General features: G+C 53.1%; 5 protein-coding genes across 5 annotated transcripts; 3 read left to right on the top strand and 2 right to left on the bottom strand.

Moving 5' to 3' along the window:
- Window positions 1-119: 119 nt before the first annotated feature.
- Window positions 120-2,425, bottom strand: W97_07802 (uncharacterized protein; the record flags this gene model as incomplete). Its single annotated transcript, XM_007785671.1, has 2 exons — window positions 120-1,294; window positions 1,348-2,425. The coding sequence occupies 2 exons, from the start codon at window positions 2,423-2,425 to the stop codon at window positions 120-122; spliced, it is 2,253 nt and encodes a 750-aa protein (XP_007783861.1).
- Window positions 2,426-5,043: 2,618 nt separating this feature from the next.
- W97_07801 (uncharacterized protein) lies at window positions 5,044-5,684 on the top strand (the record flags this gene model as incomplete). Its single annotated transcript, XM_007785670.1, has 2 exons — window positions 5,044-5,292; window positions 5,400-5,684. 2 exons carry the CDS (start codon window positions 5,044-5,046, stop codon window positions 5,682-5,684), a joined length of 534 nt encoding a protein of 177 aa, XP_007783860.1.
- A 244-nt stretch (window positions 5,685-5,928) lies between these two features.
- On the bottom strand, window positions 5,929-7,541 carry W97_07800 (uncharacterized protein; the record flags this gene model as incomplete). The annotated part of the gene is made up of 3 exons (XM_007785669.1): window positions 5,929-6,050; window positions 6,110-7,259; window positions 7,326-7,541. The coding sequence occupies 3 exons, from the start codon at window positions 7,539-7,541 to the stop codon at window positions 5,929-5,931; spliced, it is 1,488 nt and encodes a 495-aa protein (XP_007783859.1).
- A 1,370-nt stretch (window positions 7,542-8,911) lies between these two features.
- On the top strand, window positions 8,912-9,415 carry W97_07799 (uncharacterized protein; the record flags this gene model as incomplete). Its single annotated transcript, XM_007785668.1, has 1 exon — window positions 8,912-9,415. The coding sequence occupies one exon, from the start codon at window positions 8,912-8,914 to the stop codon at window positions 9,413-9,415; it is 504 nt and encodes a 167-aa protein (XP_007783858.1).
- A 4,045-nt stretch (window positions 9,416-13,460) lies between these two features.
- W97_07798 (uncharacterized protein) lies at window positions 13,461-13,988 on the top strand (the record flags this gene model as incomplete). Its single annotated transcript, XM_007785667.1, has 1 exon — window positions 13,461-13,988. One exon carries the CDS (start codon window positions 13,461-13,463, stop codon window positions 13,986-13,988), a length of 528 nt encoding a protein of 175 aa, XP_007783857.1.
- Between the last annotated feature and the right edge of the window lie 1,970 nt (window positions 13,989-15,958).

The raw sequence follows: 15,958 nt of genomic DNA, 5'->3' as shown, positions 1-15,958 counted from the left end.
TCTTTAGTGCTTTGATCTGCGCGACAGGCTGCTATAGAGTGGAGCCATACGCATACTTCGTAAGGGGAAGAGATTTATCGTAAATGACCAAGAGAAGGTCCACCAGCTCAACAGGCAATTCATCTGCGCTGAGGAACCACAGCATCCGGTATCTTCTGCCCAGCCTGCTCTTGCCATGCTAAACCATCCTGGCTATTGCTCTCCGACTTGGGACCCGACTCGGTCAGCACACCGCTTTGCTGAACACTCGAGTAGTAGATCCCATTCAACGGCTTATTCTCCTGACGCGCCATACTCTTTTTGATCCTTATCTCCTCCTTCCCAAGCGTACTGCACCATTCTCTAGTTCCTGCATTAACCTGCACCGCATCTGGATGCCTTTCAGTGATGGCCGCGCGGCCTGCAGCTGTATGGTTGAGGAGCATACGGAGAGTGCGTAGGGAGATACGTCCGAAGACGAACAACAGAACACAAGTGAGGAACAAAGCCAGATACAACAATGCAAAACAGAAGGCTGGGATGGCGTAGATAAAGTTGTAACGAATGGATTGCTCGAATGGTGTTGCATATACCATAACAGAGGTCAGGTCGGTTGTGTTGGGACGAGAGAGTACGCTTTTCGTCCCAACAACAGCATTGGCCATGATGTCCGTCCAGATGAGGTTGATGATCGATCCAGCACTAGACGCATTTCGAGACAGCGACTGCCACTTGAGGAACAAAGGGTAGCTAGTGGCGCCAGAATAGTCTACTGTATCTCTCGTGGTTATATCGTAGGCATTCTTTAGCGCACCGATTGGAGCGCTTGCACCCGCACTAGCGTCGCCACTCATGGTGCCTATCCCCCCAGACGCTGCAGAGCCAGCTGGTAAGTAGAGAAACTCCTTTTGCACAGTCTCCAAGTATGGAGAGGAAGCATGGTCGGGCGATATAAGACCCCAGAATGGGTTCACATCTCCGATTAAGAGGCCGGGTTTCTCCACCGCCCAGAGGGGCTGCGTATCGTCGGAGGGATACGATGGAGGCCCTATCGCTTTTATGTTGAGATTTGGTAGAAGTGAAGCACCGTTGCTTTGAAAGGTAACGTTCTTTATGGATGCCCTTAACGCTGTGGCGCAGGAGAAGAGAGGGTGAGTCCAATTGGTGAATGGATCCAAACGAACACTTCCTGATCTTGGTATTCGATTGCCGGAATTATCAACCTGGATTCCCGCCCCTAGAATCATACCAGTGGCCACCATGATCGTATTGATACTGATGTTGTCACGTCCCCCAAATCCCCGAGTCGTGATACCTGAATTGCTATGTCAGCACGACGTTGGATCATGTAGAATATGGTTAACGTACTTGCGTCAATATATTTGGGCGTGTAGTTGCTGCTTAGCGTCTCGTTGAGTCGGACGCTACTCGAGTCGAAATATAGAGGGCTGGGCATTTGTATCATGCTGCTAGAACCGAAACCAGATGCAGAGATTCTATTAGGCGCTATGTAAACACCCGCAATCGGACCGGACAACTTAAAAGTCTGCCCGAGGAAGGTCTCATTTCGGGTTAAGTTATAGTAGGTCATGAGGTTGGAGTTTGTTGTCACTGCTCCTTTCCAAGCCCGCTCATAGAGCAGGGGCCGGGTTTGGGATTGGTTAAGATCCAAGTATGGGTAATGCCGTGTTATATTGGAGATGCCTCCATGGTCCGTTAGACGGGCATCCAAGGCCGATCCGGGTTGTTTTGGCGATGCTATCGAATAATCGAGGGTGAGGTTCATGTCTACACATATCGTTTCCGGCTCAATCCAAAGAAGAGTCTCGCTCCACTCAAAACCAGTATCCAAACTTGGTGGCATAGTATGGTTGCGGAACCCGATTGCTCCCGAAATCGTGTCGACTATTAGCCCTTCAATAGCCTCGTATCGGTTGTTTAGGATGAAAGATTGGGAATATTGGAAGCTCCCCCGTGCCCGCGATCTGCCGTGATCTACCCATTGGGACTCATTCTCTGCCGGTGCGGTGGCGTTACCGTAGACTATGAATGACCTCCATGCGATATCAAACACGCTTGATACTGTGCTTCCGTCTCCGTTGGTGCCGCTCGTGAAGACTTCGGTGATGTTAGGAGCTATGGTGGAGGACATGTAGGCATCCAGGGTGCTTGAGTTGGCATACCAGCCAGTCTCGTTCCTCGTTGTATCGTAGCCAGCCCAGCTACCAGGACAATTCAGCAGAAGGAAAGCACCGCACAGCCGATTGTTAACGTAGTCCGCGTGTGATATGGTTGCTTGCCCCATTGGAGATGTGTCTGGGACGTAGCTGAAAGTAACTGATCTAGGCGAAGCACTCCCGACATGTGTCGATAATCCTAGTGGTGTTATGGGACTGACAATAGCCAGAACAAGCATGCCCAATGTCGCGAGGAGTGAGGATGCCATGACTCTTTTGCTGACATTTCGTCGCGCCACCGTGTCGGTACCAAGTATAAGCGGCCATAAAGAGTCGTTGAGCAAGCGTCCAAGGACTGACCTGTGTCGAGGTTGGAGCCGTTTCCTACAAGAGGGACGATACAAATGTCCAAAAGAACTTACCAGGTTGCGGCAGTGTTGGTTTCCCGCAACAAGCCGACTAGGAACAGCACCAGTAGTAACGGAAAGGTGAGGGTGGCTGTCATAATTTGAGCAAGCTGAGAGATGTTCGAAGACTTGACAGCTTACCAACCACGACAGCAGCGTTAATGATTCCAGCGACCTCTCCAACGGTAAGGCTACGAATATCCATTCTCTGAAAGGAAACACAGATATCAAACAATGTCCTCCGCAGTACTGCTGCATGCAAAAAAAATACTCGAGTATGTGGAACTGGAGTTAGGTCTCGAATCGCTTAAGAACTCGTGTGCCACCGAGGCAGACGCGGAGCGGCCCCTGGAGGGGTAATACGGGGTCGTGCATTGATGAATCAAGCAGGCAGCTCGAGCCTTGTAATCTCTCACATCCTGCAGGAAAAAGCCTCACCGCGATAGCTGTTCAGCGGTCCTTCACCATCCACTTCACAAAGAAATACACGATCAGCCGCTGTAGTAAATCTTAGGAGTAAGCGGTAGGATGGCTAGCCTTCGGTTAGGTATTCTGACCATGTTATGGAACATTACTTTGATCGTAAAGAGAGTACTATCGTTGATGAGGCCCTGGAATTCTGGATTCGCGAAGAGGCTTTTTTCTGTCTCTCAAGGTCCTCGCTGCAAGCCTAAGGGGCGACGTCCTAAACTTGGCAGGCAAAAACGCCTTGGCCCCCACGGGCGGTCGTGGCTTTCGTGGGCTGCACCACTTTCCCACAGCCGCTGCCTGAAACATTCCATCGTTTCGAGAATGGGAAAACCTCACCTTTCCGCGTTCTTCCCTTGTCCCCTCCCCTCCTCTCCGCCGTACGCACCACTCACATCCCCCCGTTTTGCTCCACCATATGGCTCAGCCCCGTCTAACCCCAACGACCAGTCTTCGCAAAACGAGACATGCAAGCTTCACTTATGAGGAAACAGCGAGACCGTTCGGCGGCCGCATTCGTGCTGGGTACGTATTGGTGAACATACACTCATGGACAAGATCCGTGCTGGTGTCTTATTCCGTGACCACTCGGCTGGTTATGCGACATCTCTTTTGATCGTAGAGATGTCCATCACTTTGCCCCGCTAGCCTAGCACGCCTAGCCCTCGGCATCGCAACAGCAACGGCATCGGCGTACCAATCTATCCTCAGGACGATATGGGTGGAGTCACTGTGTACCTTAACGACAACAGCAGCAAGTTCAGTGCTCCCGCCAGCGCATGCATCAGCTTTTATAGGGCACAGAATCTGCCGGCGAAAAACACGAGACCACGCATACCCGAGTGGTGGGCGTCAACCGGGGCACGTACTTCTGCACCAGGTAGCTCTTTACATCGCAATGTCAGATTCAAGCACTTTCAGCTGGCCGCTGCCACCGCTTCTTCCCACCTCCAACGTTCCACCACATCGGCATTCACACGCGGATTTCTGCTATCCTCTGAGCGCTGCTCACCTCGTACCGTACCTTACTTGAAGCAACAGTCCCATTAGACCTACTAGAATTCAATGCAAAGGGTCGAAGACTGCCATCCGCCATGCGGACAACGTCGTTCATTTTTTAGCCCCACCGGCCAGAGTGCGAAGCGTAGCCTTGTCCCCAGTTACGAGCTTCCCCATCTTCATCGATTGGGCCGGTCAACCGCGGACCCGCAGTGGCTGCACAGCTGTATGCCGCTGCGGCTTCGTAAACATTGGGAAGCAGGAGTCAAGAAAGTCAAGCTCGGGGATACAGAGCCCAGGGATGAGACGTGGGCTCCAAAGGCATCATGCCTGACCGCGCCTCGCGGTGAATTGGTTGGACGGACGGTGGGCTTTAGACAGGAGGCATGGTAGAGAGGCGGTTCATGGAAGGAAAGCAAGTAGATGAAGATTGGCTCAGCGAATGACGATCTGAACAACCCTCATTCCTCCGACGGTGAGATCGTGATATTCATCTCGATGATTTGTGCCGCAGTTGTTCTATCCGCACCTCGGCAACGCTACACCGCATTACATTCGGTTCAACCTTCAGCGCGGCTATCCAGACTACAGCAATCCCCCGCTTAGCGACAGAGAGCTCTGTCGTGGCGGAATTGCGGAAGACGAGCATCGTCCTGGACAATGCGAAGATTTGGTTCTCCAGACCCCTTGCCCTATCAACGCACATTTTTTACGCCTCTCTCGCCTCGTTTCTCAGCTGCTCCTCAGCCACAATCTCAGCCCGTTCTCAGCCCTAAAGCGGACACCAATCGGTCATTGCGCCATCTCGGATCGATCTGCCGGGCTGTTAAAGCCCGTGACCTTTTGGTAATGCTGCTTGCAGATCAAAATTTTGAATACGAGTTACTCGCTAACCGTTGAACCTTAGCAGCTCAGAGCTGAAGAGTATGTCGCCGATACAAAGGCAGAGCTCTGCTCAGTGCTGCGTCAAAGTCTTCTGAAGATCCACACACTACTCAGACCGTCTCAAAAAAATGCTGCAACTCAAGACTCTTCTCCTGTATGCCATTCTCTTCGCAACCTCTATCCTCGCATATCCCGGTGATCAATATGACGAAAAAGGGAAGGAGAAGCATTGTCTTACCGACCGGAAGGCCTACGACATCATCCAACGATGGGTCTCTTTCTTCCAGCGAGGATTTGATCCCGCCGTTGCCGAGAGGACACTCGCCGAAGATTTCATAGCGCAGTCTGGAGGTCTCAACTTCCTTTCTGGCAGAGACGTACGTTGCGCTCATATTACGTACTTCCTTGAATGATGAGCACCACGCGATAGCTTGTTTTTGTGAGGTTTGAGCTTCTTCAAACGCTGCAGCTGACAACAGTCTAGGCTACTGCCCTGACAGTGACGTCCAGAGCTCAGGCCATCGAGGAAGCATTAATCAATACCGCCAACACGACGAATGTCATTACCGTCCTTGAGTGGTTTCACAACTGCGACAATATAGCATTCCACTGGAGCCTCAACTCGTCGCCGGCAGTAGTGCTGGGAGTCGACTACCTTGTCCTTGAGAGGAGAACTCACCGCATCAAGAAGAACTTCTCTGAGTTCAACGTCGGAGCGTTCCTCTTTAATGCCGGTTTTCCTGAGTGCCAGGCTCCGGCTCCCACTTAGGCGACGGAGGACGGCTCAATCGCCGTTTCAAGAGTGTGATGGCTGCAAGAAGTGGCTGATCTGCTAAGCGTGGGCGGCTGATTGAATGCCTCTTCAATGAATACCATATGTATAATAGGTTCCTTTGGTGGTGTTCTTCAATCGATGGCAATTATTGAGTATTTCCGGCTTGACGCAGATTACGAACCTTAAGTACCCGCTACACAGCCGTCCCTTTATACAGCACTGTTTGGATAGCTACGCCCTAACGGCTACGTTTCAAGTTGTGCCACTTATTGAACAGATTGTCTGGGTCGTATACACACTTCAGTTCCTGCAGCCTGGCCGCATTGCGGCCAAATACTTCCTCCGGAGATGCTCCGTGCACTACTCCAGTGGTTAGCAGCGAGGACTCTGAGAGATGAAGGGTGATAAACAAGACATACTGATGTAGTTGGCGTACACACCCACACCTTCCTTGTCATTCCCCAGCCCGCCTGCCTCCCTCACCCAGCGATTAAATTCGCGGTTAAACACGCGAACCTCCTCGTCGAGCGCGGGATCGTGCCACTTGAAAACTGTACCGACCTGGTAGTAGTCCCCGCGGTTGCAAAACGCCATGGCTTCGTTACTGACAGCACGCACTTTGTCATACGATAGTATCTCCAGCGCGACGACGCTCTCGCCAACGCCCTCGTGCGAGTCGCAGAAGCCTGTCAGTTTTTTCAGCAGCGCCTGCATAAAGTCCAGCGTCAGCGGCATGCGGAAACTGGAACCGCCAAAGATCTTGCGGCCGCCATATGTGGACACAGCGTTGATCATCGTGTTGACGAGCGGCCACGGCATGGCTGGATCGATGTGGTTTCCTAGGGCCTCGAGCTCGAGCAAGGGCGCGAAGAAGGCTTTACCTGCGGAAGCGGGCCCGTTGTAGAAGAGGGCGCAGATCACGACGGCCGCGTTGGTGGGCGGCGGGCTGCTCAAAGCAATCACCATCCCCTGGTCGCCGTCCGTCTTAGCATGGAACGCGTTGGCGAATTCAACAATGTCCGGGAGAGCTGATGGCGGGAAAATGAGCAGGCCGGCGTAGACTGGGTTGGGCTGGGGGTGCGCGCGGAAGAGGAACTCCGTGACGACACCGAAACTCGCGCCCGCGCCTCGAATGGCCCAGAAGAGGTCAGGATGTGAGTGCTCGGACGCGGTGACGATGCGTCCGTCGGCAAGGACCATGGTCGCGCTAAGGAGGTTGTCGATTGCAAGGCCGTGGCGCGGCGTCAACCATCCGTAGCCACCGCCGAGCGTCAGGCCGCCAACGCCAGTGTGGTTGACTGTGCCGCCCACAGTCGCGAGGCCGTGCTGCGCCGCAGCGGCATCAACGTCTTCCCATGTGCAGCCGCCTTCTGCGGCGACAGTCATGGCGGCCGGTTCCACACTGACGTTCCGCATCTTGCAGAGGTCGATCACGATTCCGCCTTCGCTGGCGGACGCGGAGCTCGTGGAGTGGCCGCCGCCGCAGACGACGAAGGGAATCTTTTGAGCTGCAGAAAATTTGACGATGACAGAGACTTCGTCTGCTGACGTGGGCCGGATTACGGCTGCCTAGGTGAGAACTGCGTAAGCCGTACTTATGGATAACAGATTCACATATAGGACGTGCAAGCTTACAGCTTTCTTCTCAGACGTATCACTCCATCTCTTGATGCTTTCCCCATAGCCCGGTGAGGTGGGAGTTAGCATCTCTGCGTTAGTGGGGGCCAATTGCACCCTAAGCGCGTCGTAAGGGTTATTGGCATCCTGAATCTTGACTGCGCCGGCGGTTGCTAGGCTCGCTTTCAGGTGATCCTGCTCTTCTCTGATGTAGGCTCTACCGATAGTCTCCATTGTCTGTAACAGATTCACTCAACGTTGGGCGCTGGGAAGAAGAAACAGGACTGATCGGGTTTTTGGAGACAACGAAGCAAGACCACGAACTAGAGAAAAAAGGACTAAGTGAAGCAGGTTCTCTTGATACCGACAAGATATAGCAAGTGGATGGTTCCTAAACTTATAAGATATCTTGTTATAAGAAGCAGGGCTTGGAGTCCACGCGTCGAGGACGCAGCTCTGAGGCGTTTGGCCCCCGACTTCTTCCAATCAAGACTGGACGTGAAGGCAAACGACGTGGCGTCAAGTCAACTACACCCGGACATAGTGGCTTGAGGACGAGGGAGAAAGACTGTCCCGCTTGAACTTGCTCTTCTTACATCAACAGCCCTGGAGGTTGTGACGACGCAGGTGTAGCTAAGGTTAGGGTTAAGGTGCTTAGTCAGACGCCAAGGGGTCCCCTGCCCGTACCTACCCTGCCCAAGTGTGCCCCATACCCGCCAAGCCTCGCTTCTCCGGATCTCAACAATCAACCGCGAAGTCCTCAGCGATTTGCAAAGCGTCGCCGTTAATATCTCGTTGCACAGCCTCCCCGATGTCGTTACGCTCGCATACTCCATGAACTGCGGGTATAGAATAAGGCGGCTTATAGATGGGACAGACGGGGATCAAGTCAATCATATCTTACATTCGGACTCCCAGATCTTAGGTCGTGACGTCTCGACGCTATGACGTCTTGATGCCCTCCCATGCTGACCTTGGCACACCCATGTCACGTGAGCCAATGCTTGCGCTCGCCTGCGCGTAACACATCATACCACCTCCAACTCTCCCGCTCCCATACCTCCACCCGTCTTTTGGCGGAACGTTCTATGTACGGATACACGAGAATCGAAGGCTTTCCGACGCCGGCAAGAGTTGCGTCCAGCAATGAATAGTGCGATTCCGCCTAGAGAGCTGCCAAGCCGTCACGCTCTTGCACGGAATGAGAACCCAGGCGTAAGCACTAACCAGGCGATACTATTTATGACTTTTAGAGTATCAACGGACGAGCTTACGGCCGAGACAATACGCTGAATTTCAAGCAGAAGCTTATGAGTACGTAATGGAGCCCACTGATCTCCGGTGTGCAAGCTTGCTTGAACTCAGATGCGAGCATGTGTGTGTCAGCCTTGCGCCTCCGGCTTCTCGAAACACGAGCTCTTGCATTCAGCCGGCTGAACTTTCTAGGAGTAGAGAACCTGGTTTATAGCTGAGCTCTTCTGCAGCTGATCGAGTACTAATTTATGATTTTGATAACACGCTTCAAGGCCATATTTCTGAGCTTAAGTTATACCAGTATCCTAATGTCATCTCTTACACCGGTAGGAAAGTCGGCTGCGTCCAAGATGGCAGCGATCAAACCTAAATTCAAGCTTGTCGTGCTTTGTGATGGGACCTGGTGTGGTCCAGAGACATCTACCGAGAGCAACATTCACAGATTCCCAAAGATGATGGGGATCGATACAAATGCACAATCTGCAGCGCACGAGCTCGGCAGCCTCAAAGCGAGATACTTCAAGGGAGTGGGTTTACGCGGAAGTTTCATGAGCTACCTCTGGGACAGCGCCTTTGCCTCTGATAGGGAGAAAGATTGCAATGAAGTCTACGAATTCATTACGCAGAACTTCACTCCGGAGCACGAGATATGGATGTTCGGCTTGAGCAGAGAGGCTCACACAGTCAGCTCAGTCGCCGGCATGATCAACAATTGCGGGATCATTCGAAGCGATAAGGCGAAGTTGACCGAACAAATCTATAAGCTCTGTCGAAGCCCGTACCCTGTCAACGAACCGAACTCTCCAGAGACGGAGCAGTTTAGGTCGAAAGTCAGCCATCCTGTGGAAACGTAAATCAAGTTCATGGGCTTGTTTGACTCTGTCGGAAGTCTGGGCATACCCAGATTGAACTGTGACACAGGTGTAGGATTTGAATGGCCTGAGTTCCACATCAATAGGCTATCGAGCACCGTAGAGAAAGTCTACTACACGATGTCAATTCACGATCGGCTTTGAGCATTTCAACCGTGCTTGGTGTCGAGGGGTGATAAACACACGAACACCAAACGTCCAGATCTTCGGATCCACCAAAAGTGGTTTCCGGGAGCACATTACGATACCGGGCGGCAAGGGTTCCAGTTTCTCCGAGAAGCGAGGAGTGTTATAGAAGGGCTCATCAACCGGTTGGGCCATACAGTTTCTCCCAATGAGCAACTCCCAGACCTAGTTCTGCTATGGATACTAGAAGGCATTTACGCTGAAGGTGGGGGCGAAATCATCACGCAGAACATGGAGAGTGAATCAAGGACCATTCGTACACTGATCAACGAAATGAGGAGTAATATCGAGAAGCTTTGTACTGGCGATAGAGACATCTACGCCAATATGTTTAAGTAGTTTCCGCTCGGAAGACTGAGCTTTATCCCAAAGAGCTTCGTATGGGCCGCGAACAAGCTTCTACCTCTAAGCCCGAGTCTTACAACTTTAAGGAAGATTTTCTTCGAACCACGCGATCGTGTAATCCCCGACCCGGGCAATTACTACTCCACCAGTCTTCGTCAAGAACGAGGTTCTACGATTATGAGACTGGTGATCCCAATCTTGTAGGCAGCATTATTGGAACCACTGCTCTTTGCACATGATACAAATCCAAAACATTCGAGAACTACACTCGGTACATGACGGCGACTGGACGAAACCGCGACGGGTCAAGAATAGCGGCAACTCAGCCGGCTTGATGTGGGGCTTAGGAGGATGAGTTCTTCTAGTGTGAACCCGTATCCAAGTTCGGAGTTTCTCGCAGCCATCTTGGGAGATTTCTGACACTTGGCTGTATCAAATTGAGTAGGCAGGCGGGGCGGGCTAGGATAACTTTTACAAGATTGTAACCTCTCGCTATTCTCCTCAAGTTCTTTTTGTGGGTTCGGCACGTCTCGCGGCAGGCCACTAGGTATCACATTAGCCGGTCGTCACGGAGACGCAGAGCCTGCGCGGCCTCACGTGCAGCAGAGTTTAGTAGAAATAGCACAGAGATTGGGGACGAACAGGACCGCGCTGTGATCCGATAGACAGCACCGGGCGTAGGACAGAGAGCGAAGATAGAGGGCGATAGTGTGTCTGAAGTGAAGGCGGTAGACAAAATCGAGTCAATCACCTGATCTCTCGCACTTTGGCATCATACCATCGTGATATTGTGATGAAGAGGATCAAGTCCGCATCTGCAGGGCGATCTATGAAGCTATCCCCAACCGTCTGTAATCCAGGCTCCGACGAGCGCCCTCTGACACCACATGTTAGCATGGACTCAAGGTCCAGCCAGCGATACCGGTCGTCCCACCTGTTGCGGCCTGCCTCAGCCAAGATGACCTCGCCCATGAGAAAACCATCTGGTCCTTCTCTAGAGCTGCAGTAGAGGTCTTGTCAAGCGAGGTGACCAAGCCTGCTGCTTGCTTCTCCAGCCGAGCTGCTAACCAGGTGGTCACGCTTCGCTCTCCTGATGCAAGTCTCCTCTCGATTGGATTTGCAAGGACGTTGCGAAATAAAAGGCAAACAAGCAGACCTGCTGCAGGTGCAGGTGATCTGAGCCGCTTATTGCTCTTGGCAAGACCTAACTCTAGCAGGCAATTTTTGACGATACCCACAGTTTCAACGTTCAGCCTCCACAGACTCATGTGCGATGCGTCTCAGGGGCATGCAGATGCAGTGAAATCAAGAATGCGGGGGCGGGGGGGACGGGACGGGACGAAAGATCTCGCCTGGCCCTGTCGTGCGTTATCCCGTCTACCCCTGCTGCGGATAAGGTACGTACCGAACATGCATACGCTCGCTTCCGACCTCGTTTCTCAAACTTTCTTTCGCGAGCATTAGGTAACGGACCACATCCGCTCATGTGGAAAGAATCTTGAAGCTAGCCAAGATCTAGAGAAGAATTTTAAAGTCTTCGCTTTTCTAGCGCTGAAGAAGTTCCTAAGAGCCGGCGTCTCACCATGCATGCGAGCTTCGGCCCGAATAGTCACCGCCAAGACAGCATGAGATAACAAGGACGAGAACGAGCGGGCAACGCTGCTGGAACAGCACGCAAGAACCACAAAGCCATGATGAGCTTGAGACACTGATCTTCAGGAGTTCGATGGCGAGACCAACTTAGGCGGCCAAGGACGTCGCTGCCCACCAATGGCTGACGAAAGTGTCGAGCTGATGGCACAAAAGGAAGCACCAAGGCACAATCTCCCCGCTTTGCCAACCCGCAGAGGATCTCCAGGTACAGCCGGCGATCTACACGTGTACCACCTTTTCCAGCACGGGAATAGTCACATACCCTTTCGAAGGCGCGATCGTGGCGCGCAGCTCACCTAAGATGCAATGGTTACAGAAATAGGACTGCTCGGATGAAGCCGGTCGTTCGCTTCCAGTCTCACCAGTGCACGCAATGACCACCTGGGCACCTTCAGACTCGAGACTCTCGCTTACCCTGGAGTTGAGGTGCCTTGCGGGGGTTTTGAAGGAGGTTGTGAAATTGTGGGGTGTGGGGTTGTTTCTTGCTAGCAGAGTTACATAGTGTACCTAGGTACATTAGTTAGTACAGTAGCCGAGAAATCAGGCTTCCAAGTTAGGCCATAAGCGCGGAGAGATACAGCCTGGGCCACGTGCAGCGCAAGGAGGCGTTGGAGGCCAGGAAACTGCCGTGCCATGCAGTCTTGGAAGTCTCGGCCTCACTCTCGGCTTCCAAGTTTGACCTTTCAACCTCGTGCCTTACAGTAACTACATGGCAAACACACCTGCGTTGCATCCACGTCCACCGCCCATGTCCGCTAATCTTACATTAACATGGTTGCAGGCAGTCGCCTGTTGACAGCTTCCTCGACTCCCGCTAAACTGTAACTCTAACCAACATGCGATGGCGGGGCTCGAACGATCCGCCGCCTAGCAAAACCCTACGGCTTCTTCCTGCGTCTCGTCGGCCGTTTCGATCTCACGAGCAGCTCAACCTTGGCAAGCATATTACTCCGAGAAGCTCAATCGTTCCAGCGGCGAGCGTCCTCCGAGGGAGCAGTTACATGCTTGCTTGTTTGATGGACTACGCGTCCTGCCAAACAAGATTGATTCTGGATGCGAAACACGCAAGACTGGATTCCTCGGCGTCGAAATACTGTCAGAGAGCTTGAGTGGCTTTGTCCTCACAGCCCTGAAACCTTCTAGACATCGGCCTCGCGGCTCATGCCGCAAACTCTGTAAGTCGAAGCGGGGGCGGCTTGTATCATCTCGCGGGAAGGGTCTCAAGGGCTGTTGACAGACAGCGAGTTCGTGACATGTACTGCATGCATTAGTGACTTCTCGCTTTTGCTTCCTGAACGACAAGACCGCTATCTCTGCAACTTCAGATTTAGAAGCATGCATTCTCGTCTACGTCTAGTCCAGCTCGCTTCTCTATACTCATCTCAGCATTAGGGCTATGCGTCTTCGTCTGCATCCTCGTCTCCATCCTCCTCTACGTTCAGCCCAGCTCGCTTCTCGATACTTCCCCCATCTCGTGGTCTGGGATGAGGCTGGTCTTCCCCGCGTTTATGCTGCTCGGGGTCAGGTCTGGCCAGAAGCCGTACTCGCCGTGATCCCAAGATAGGGGCATCTCGCAGAGCTCGAAGCAGTATGCTGCATGGGCTGGGCGAGATGGCTCCTCAGAATGAGGGGCTTCAGCGGCCTTAGAATGTCTCCAGAGACTCTCCGTCGTGTATAAAAAGGGCGTCGTCTTCCCATCAATTCAGTCCTCAGCAGCACAGCTCCGAAGCCTCCAGTCTCCAGACTCCGAAACAAGAGAGCCTTTCAATCGTTGCATCTCGCACAAACCATCACTCTTTCTATCCACCACTATCACTACCACTATCAACTCAATTCAATCAAAATGTTCGCCTTTCTACCCGTCGTCCTCGCTCTCTTCTCTGGCATCACTGCCTTTGCCGCCCCGGCTGCCAGCTTCAACCCCAATGAGCTGTCCAAACGCCTCGCAGAGGGCGCGGAAGTTGGCATCGAAGTCGTGCCAACCTTGACCGACGACAAACTGCGCGAGCTCGCCTTTTGGGAGAACGGTGTCCTCCAGGGTTACATGATCGAGAAGCCCGACGATGGCAACGCCGACACTCTCGATTTCTACTTCACCGATGCGAAGGGCAACGTCATCGACGTTGACGCCGAGGCCGACGACAATGCTCTCGAGAAGCGCGCACTCTCATGGATCACTATTGGAATCAAGCTCGCCTCAATCATCAGACGATGGGGCCCAAGGGTCTGGACCTACTTCTATTGCGTTGGAATTGGCGCAGTCTCTCGCTGTGCGGACACCTTTCTACGTTGTGCCACTATGGGGCAGGCGCCATGGACGTGCCCGGCAGGGTTGCTCTGTGTCGGCTCAGTGGCGAACAAGTGCAGATGATTAGGTGCTGTGGCACCGGGGGCGATGGAGTATACCCTCGACTGAAATACGTTGTGGAGGAGGCTGGGGACAAAAGAGGGGCTGTGCAGCAAAGCGAGTCTGATGATGAGTGGCACATCTGGGATCTTTCCTTCTTGTTTCCTGATTACACTCCTTGTCTCCTGATTGCACTCCTTGTCGCGTTCCGTCTTTCCTTAGCACACTCCTTTATCAACTCCTGTCTTTACCGACTTCTGTCTTTAGCTTAGTTATCTCAAATAAAAGTAGCTTTGGCCAGGCTCAAAAGCTGTTGTTCTGCTTGAGTGAAGAATGTTCTTCGACGAGCCTTGTCTCCTGGCAGCGCTTCACCCTCCCCCCTCATTGAGACCCGCGCCACAGTCCATCCTCCCACAACACATCTTTCTGAAACCCCGATGACCTCCTGTCGCACCGCATTCGCCGACGCCCAAGGAGGTCGCCCCGCAGCGCATCCTCTACAATGTGCCCTGTTCGGTCATCCGGGAGCTCCAGCGCCGCGCGTCTCTCGCACTCCAGCCAGCCTCTTCAAGAACCTGTCACCCCCTGCGGCGCATCCTCGTAGTGTCTAGTGCCGGTCACGGTCCGTTCGATCCGTGAATAAGCTGAAAGTGCGGCGTATGTTGCCATTCGGCGCCTCGCTATCTACTGAGCGGGAATCTGACCTCGATTCAGGTCCCACCGATGCCTCGGAGCTGCCACGCTGCGGCGCGAGAGCTTTAGGCCCGGGAAACCGGTGCGAGGAAGTTCTATCCTGTGGCCATATCAATATGCTGTTTAAATCCCGCTGTTGATGCCCTACAAGGCCTACGTTGTCATGTTTGTGTCGTGTGGGCCCATCCCATCGACTCTCCTGGTTGCTGTGCCCTGGCGGTGGTCGGAGTTTGTAAGCATCTCCTTTTGTAGTACAGAATTTGTTCATTGCCTGCTCCAAGCCCTATTCCTGCTCAGTGTGCTTATCACGCCGTCACCGTGTTCTTCTTAGCCCCGTGATGCCTGTCCGCAATATCCTTGTGAAGTAGCGCCTTGCCTCGTAGTGTTTGCTTGTTGTGCCCACAGACCGCCGCCGTGTGACGCCTCAACGGTTCTACAGTTTCTCCCTACCGGTTCCCTCGGAAGGCATCGGCCAAGAGCGCAGTCCGTAGTGCGTATCCCGTAAAGAAGCCATTGCGCAAGACTGAGGTAGCGGAGGCCTCAGGCAAGTTCCATCCGATCTCGTGGTAGCTTAGAACTCAGCGGTCGGCCAGCGACGTCAACAGCTCCACAGAATATGGCCTGCTTTAACGCGGAAAACTCTGGAAAACCCCGCCCACGATGTGCCGCCAGCTGGGCCTCGTGTTGGACTCACCTTATGACCCCCCGTCTGGGGTTCTGTTCCGCCAGCCGGACACGAGTGCTGTGGCAGGCGCACCGCAGCGCCTTAGCAACGCCAGCGGACTCCTGCCGCAGCTCGCATGCTCGATCTTCGGCGAGCTCCCGCAGTGCCGGCTTGATCAGACGTCAATGAAGTGTGTCGCAGCGGGATTGCTCCGGTGAGACTTTTCACACTTAAAGCAAATTAGCGAACCTTGTTCTCGATCCGTACGCCATACAGTGAATGTACCTCCAACACTACTTTCCTTCTCCGATACAGGGCAGAGACTGCCGTGTCTTTTCCAAGGGCCACCTTCCACACTGCTTCAGCCGGCTTACCAAGCTGTCGCAGAAACCTGCTAGATGTGGCATCCCAAACCTTAACATAGCCGTCTTTGGATCTATTAATAATCGATGGATAGCGAAAGTCAACACTTTTCGTTGGCCTCACGTGTGCAGAGATGCTTTCCGTCAAGGTCAGACCCTCAATGGACCATATACCAACTGTTCCATCCATACTTTCGGTGACAATAACACCGTTTTGGATGCATACGTGGTTCACTGGCGCTGTGTGACCTGAAAAGGATCCTAATAAGTCCCTT

The sequence above is a fragment of the Coniosporium apollinis genome (assembly GCF_000281105.1).
Source record: "Coniosporium apollinis CBS 100218 chromosome Unknown supercont1.45, whole genome shotgun sequence".
NCBI lineage: Eukaryota > Fungi > Ascomycota > Dothideomycetes > Coniosporium > Coniosporium apollinis.
The sequence above is the reverse complement of the archived record's forward strand: the minus strand, read 5'-3'. Positions and strand labels throughout refer to the sequence as shown.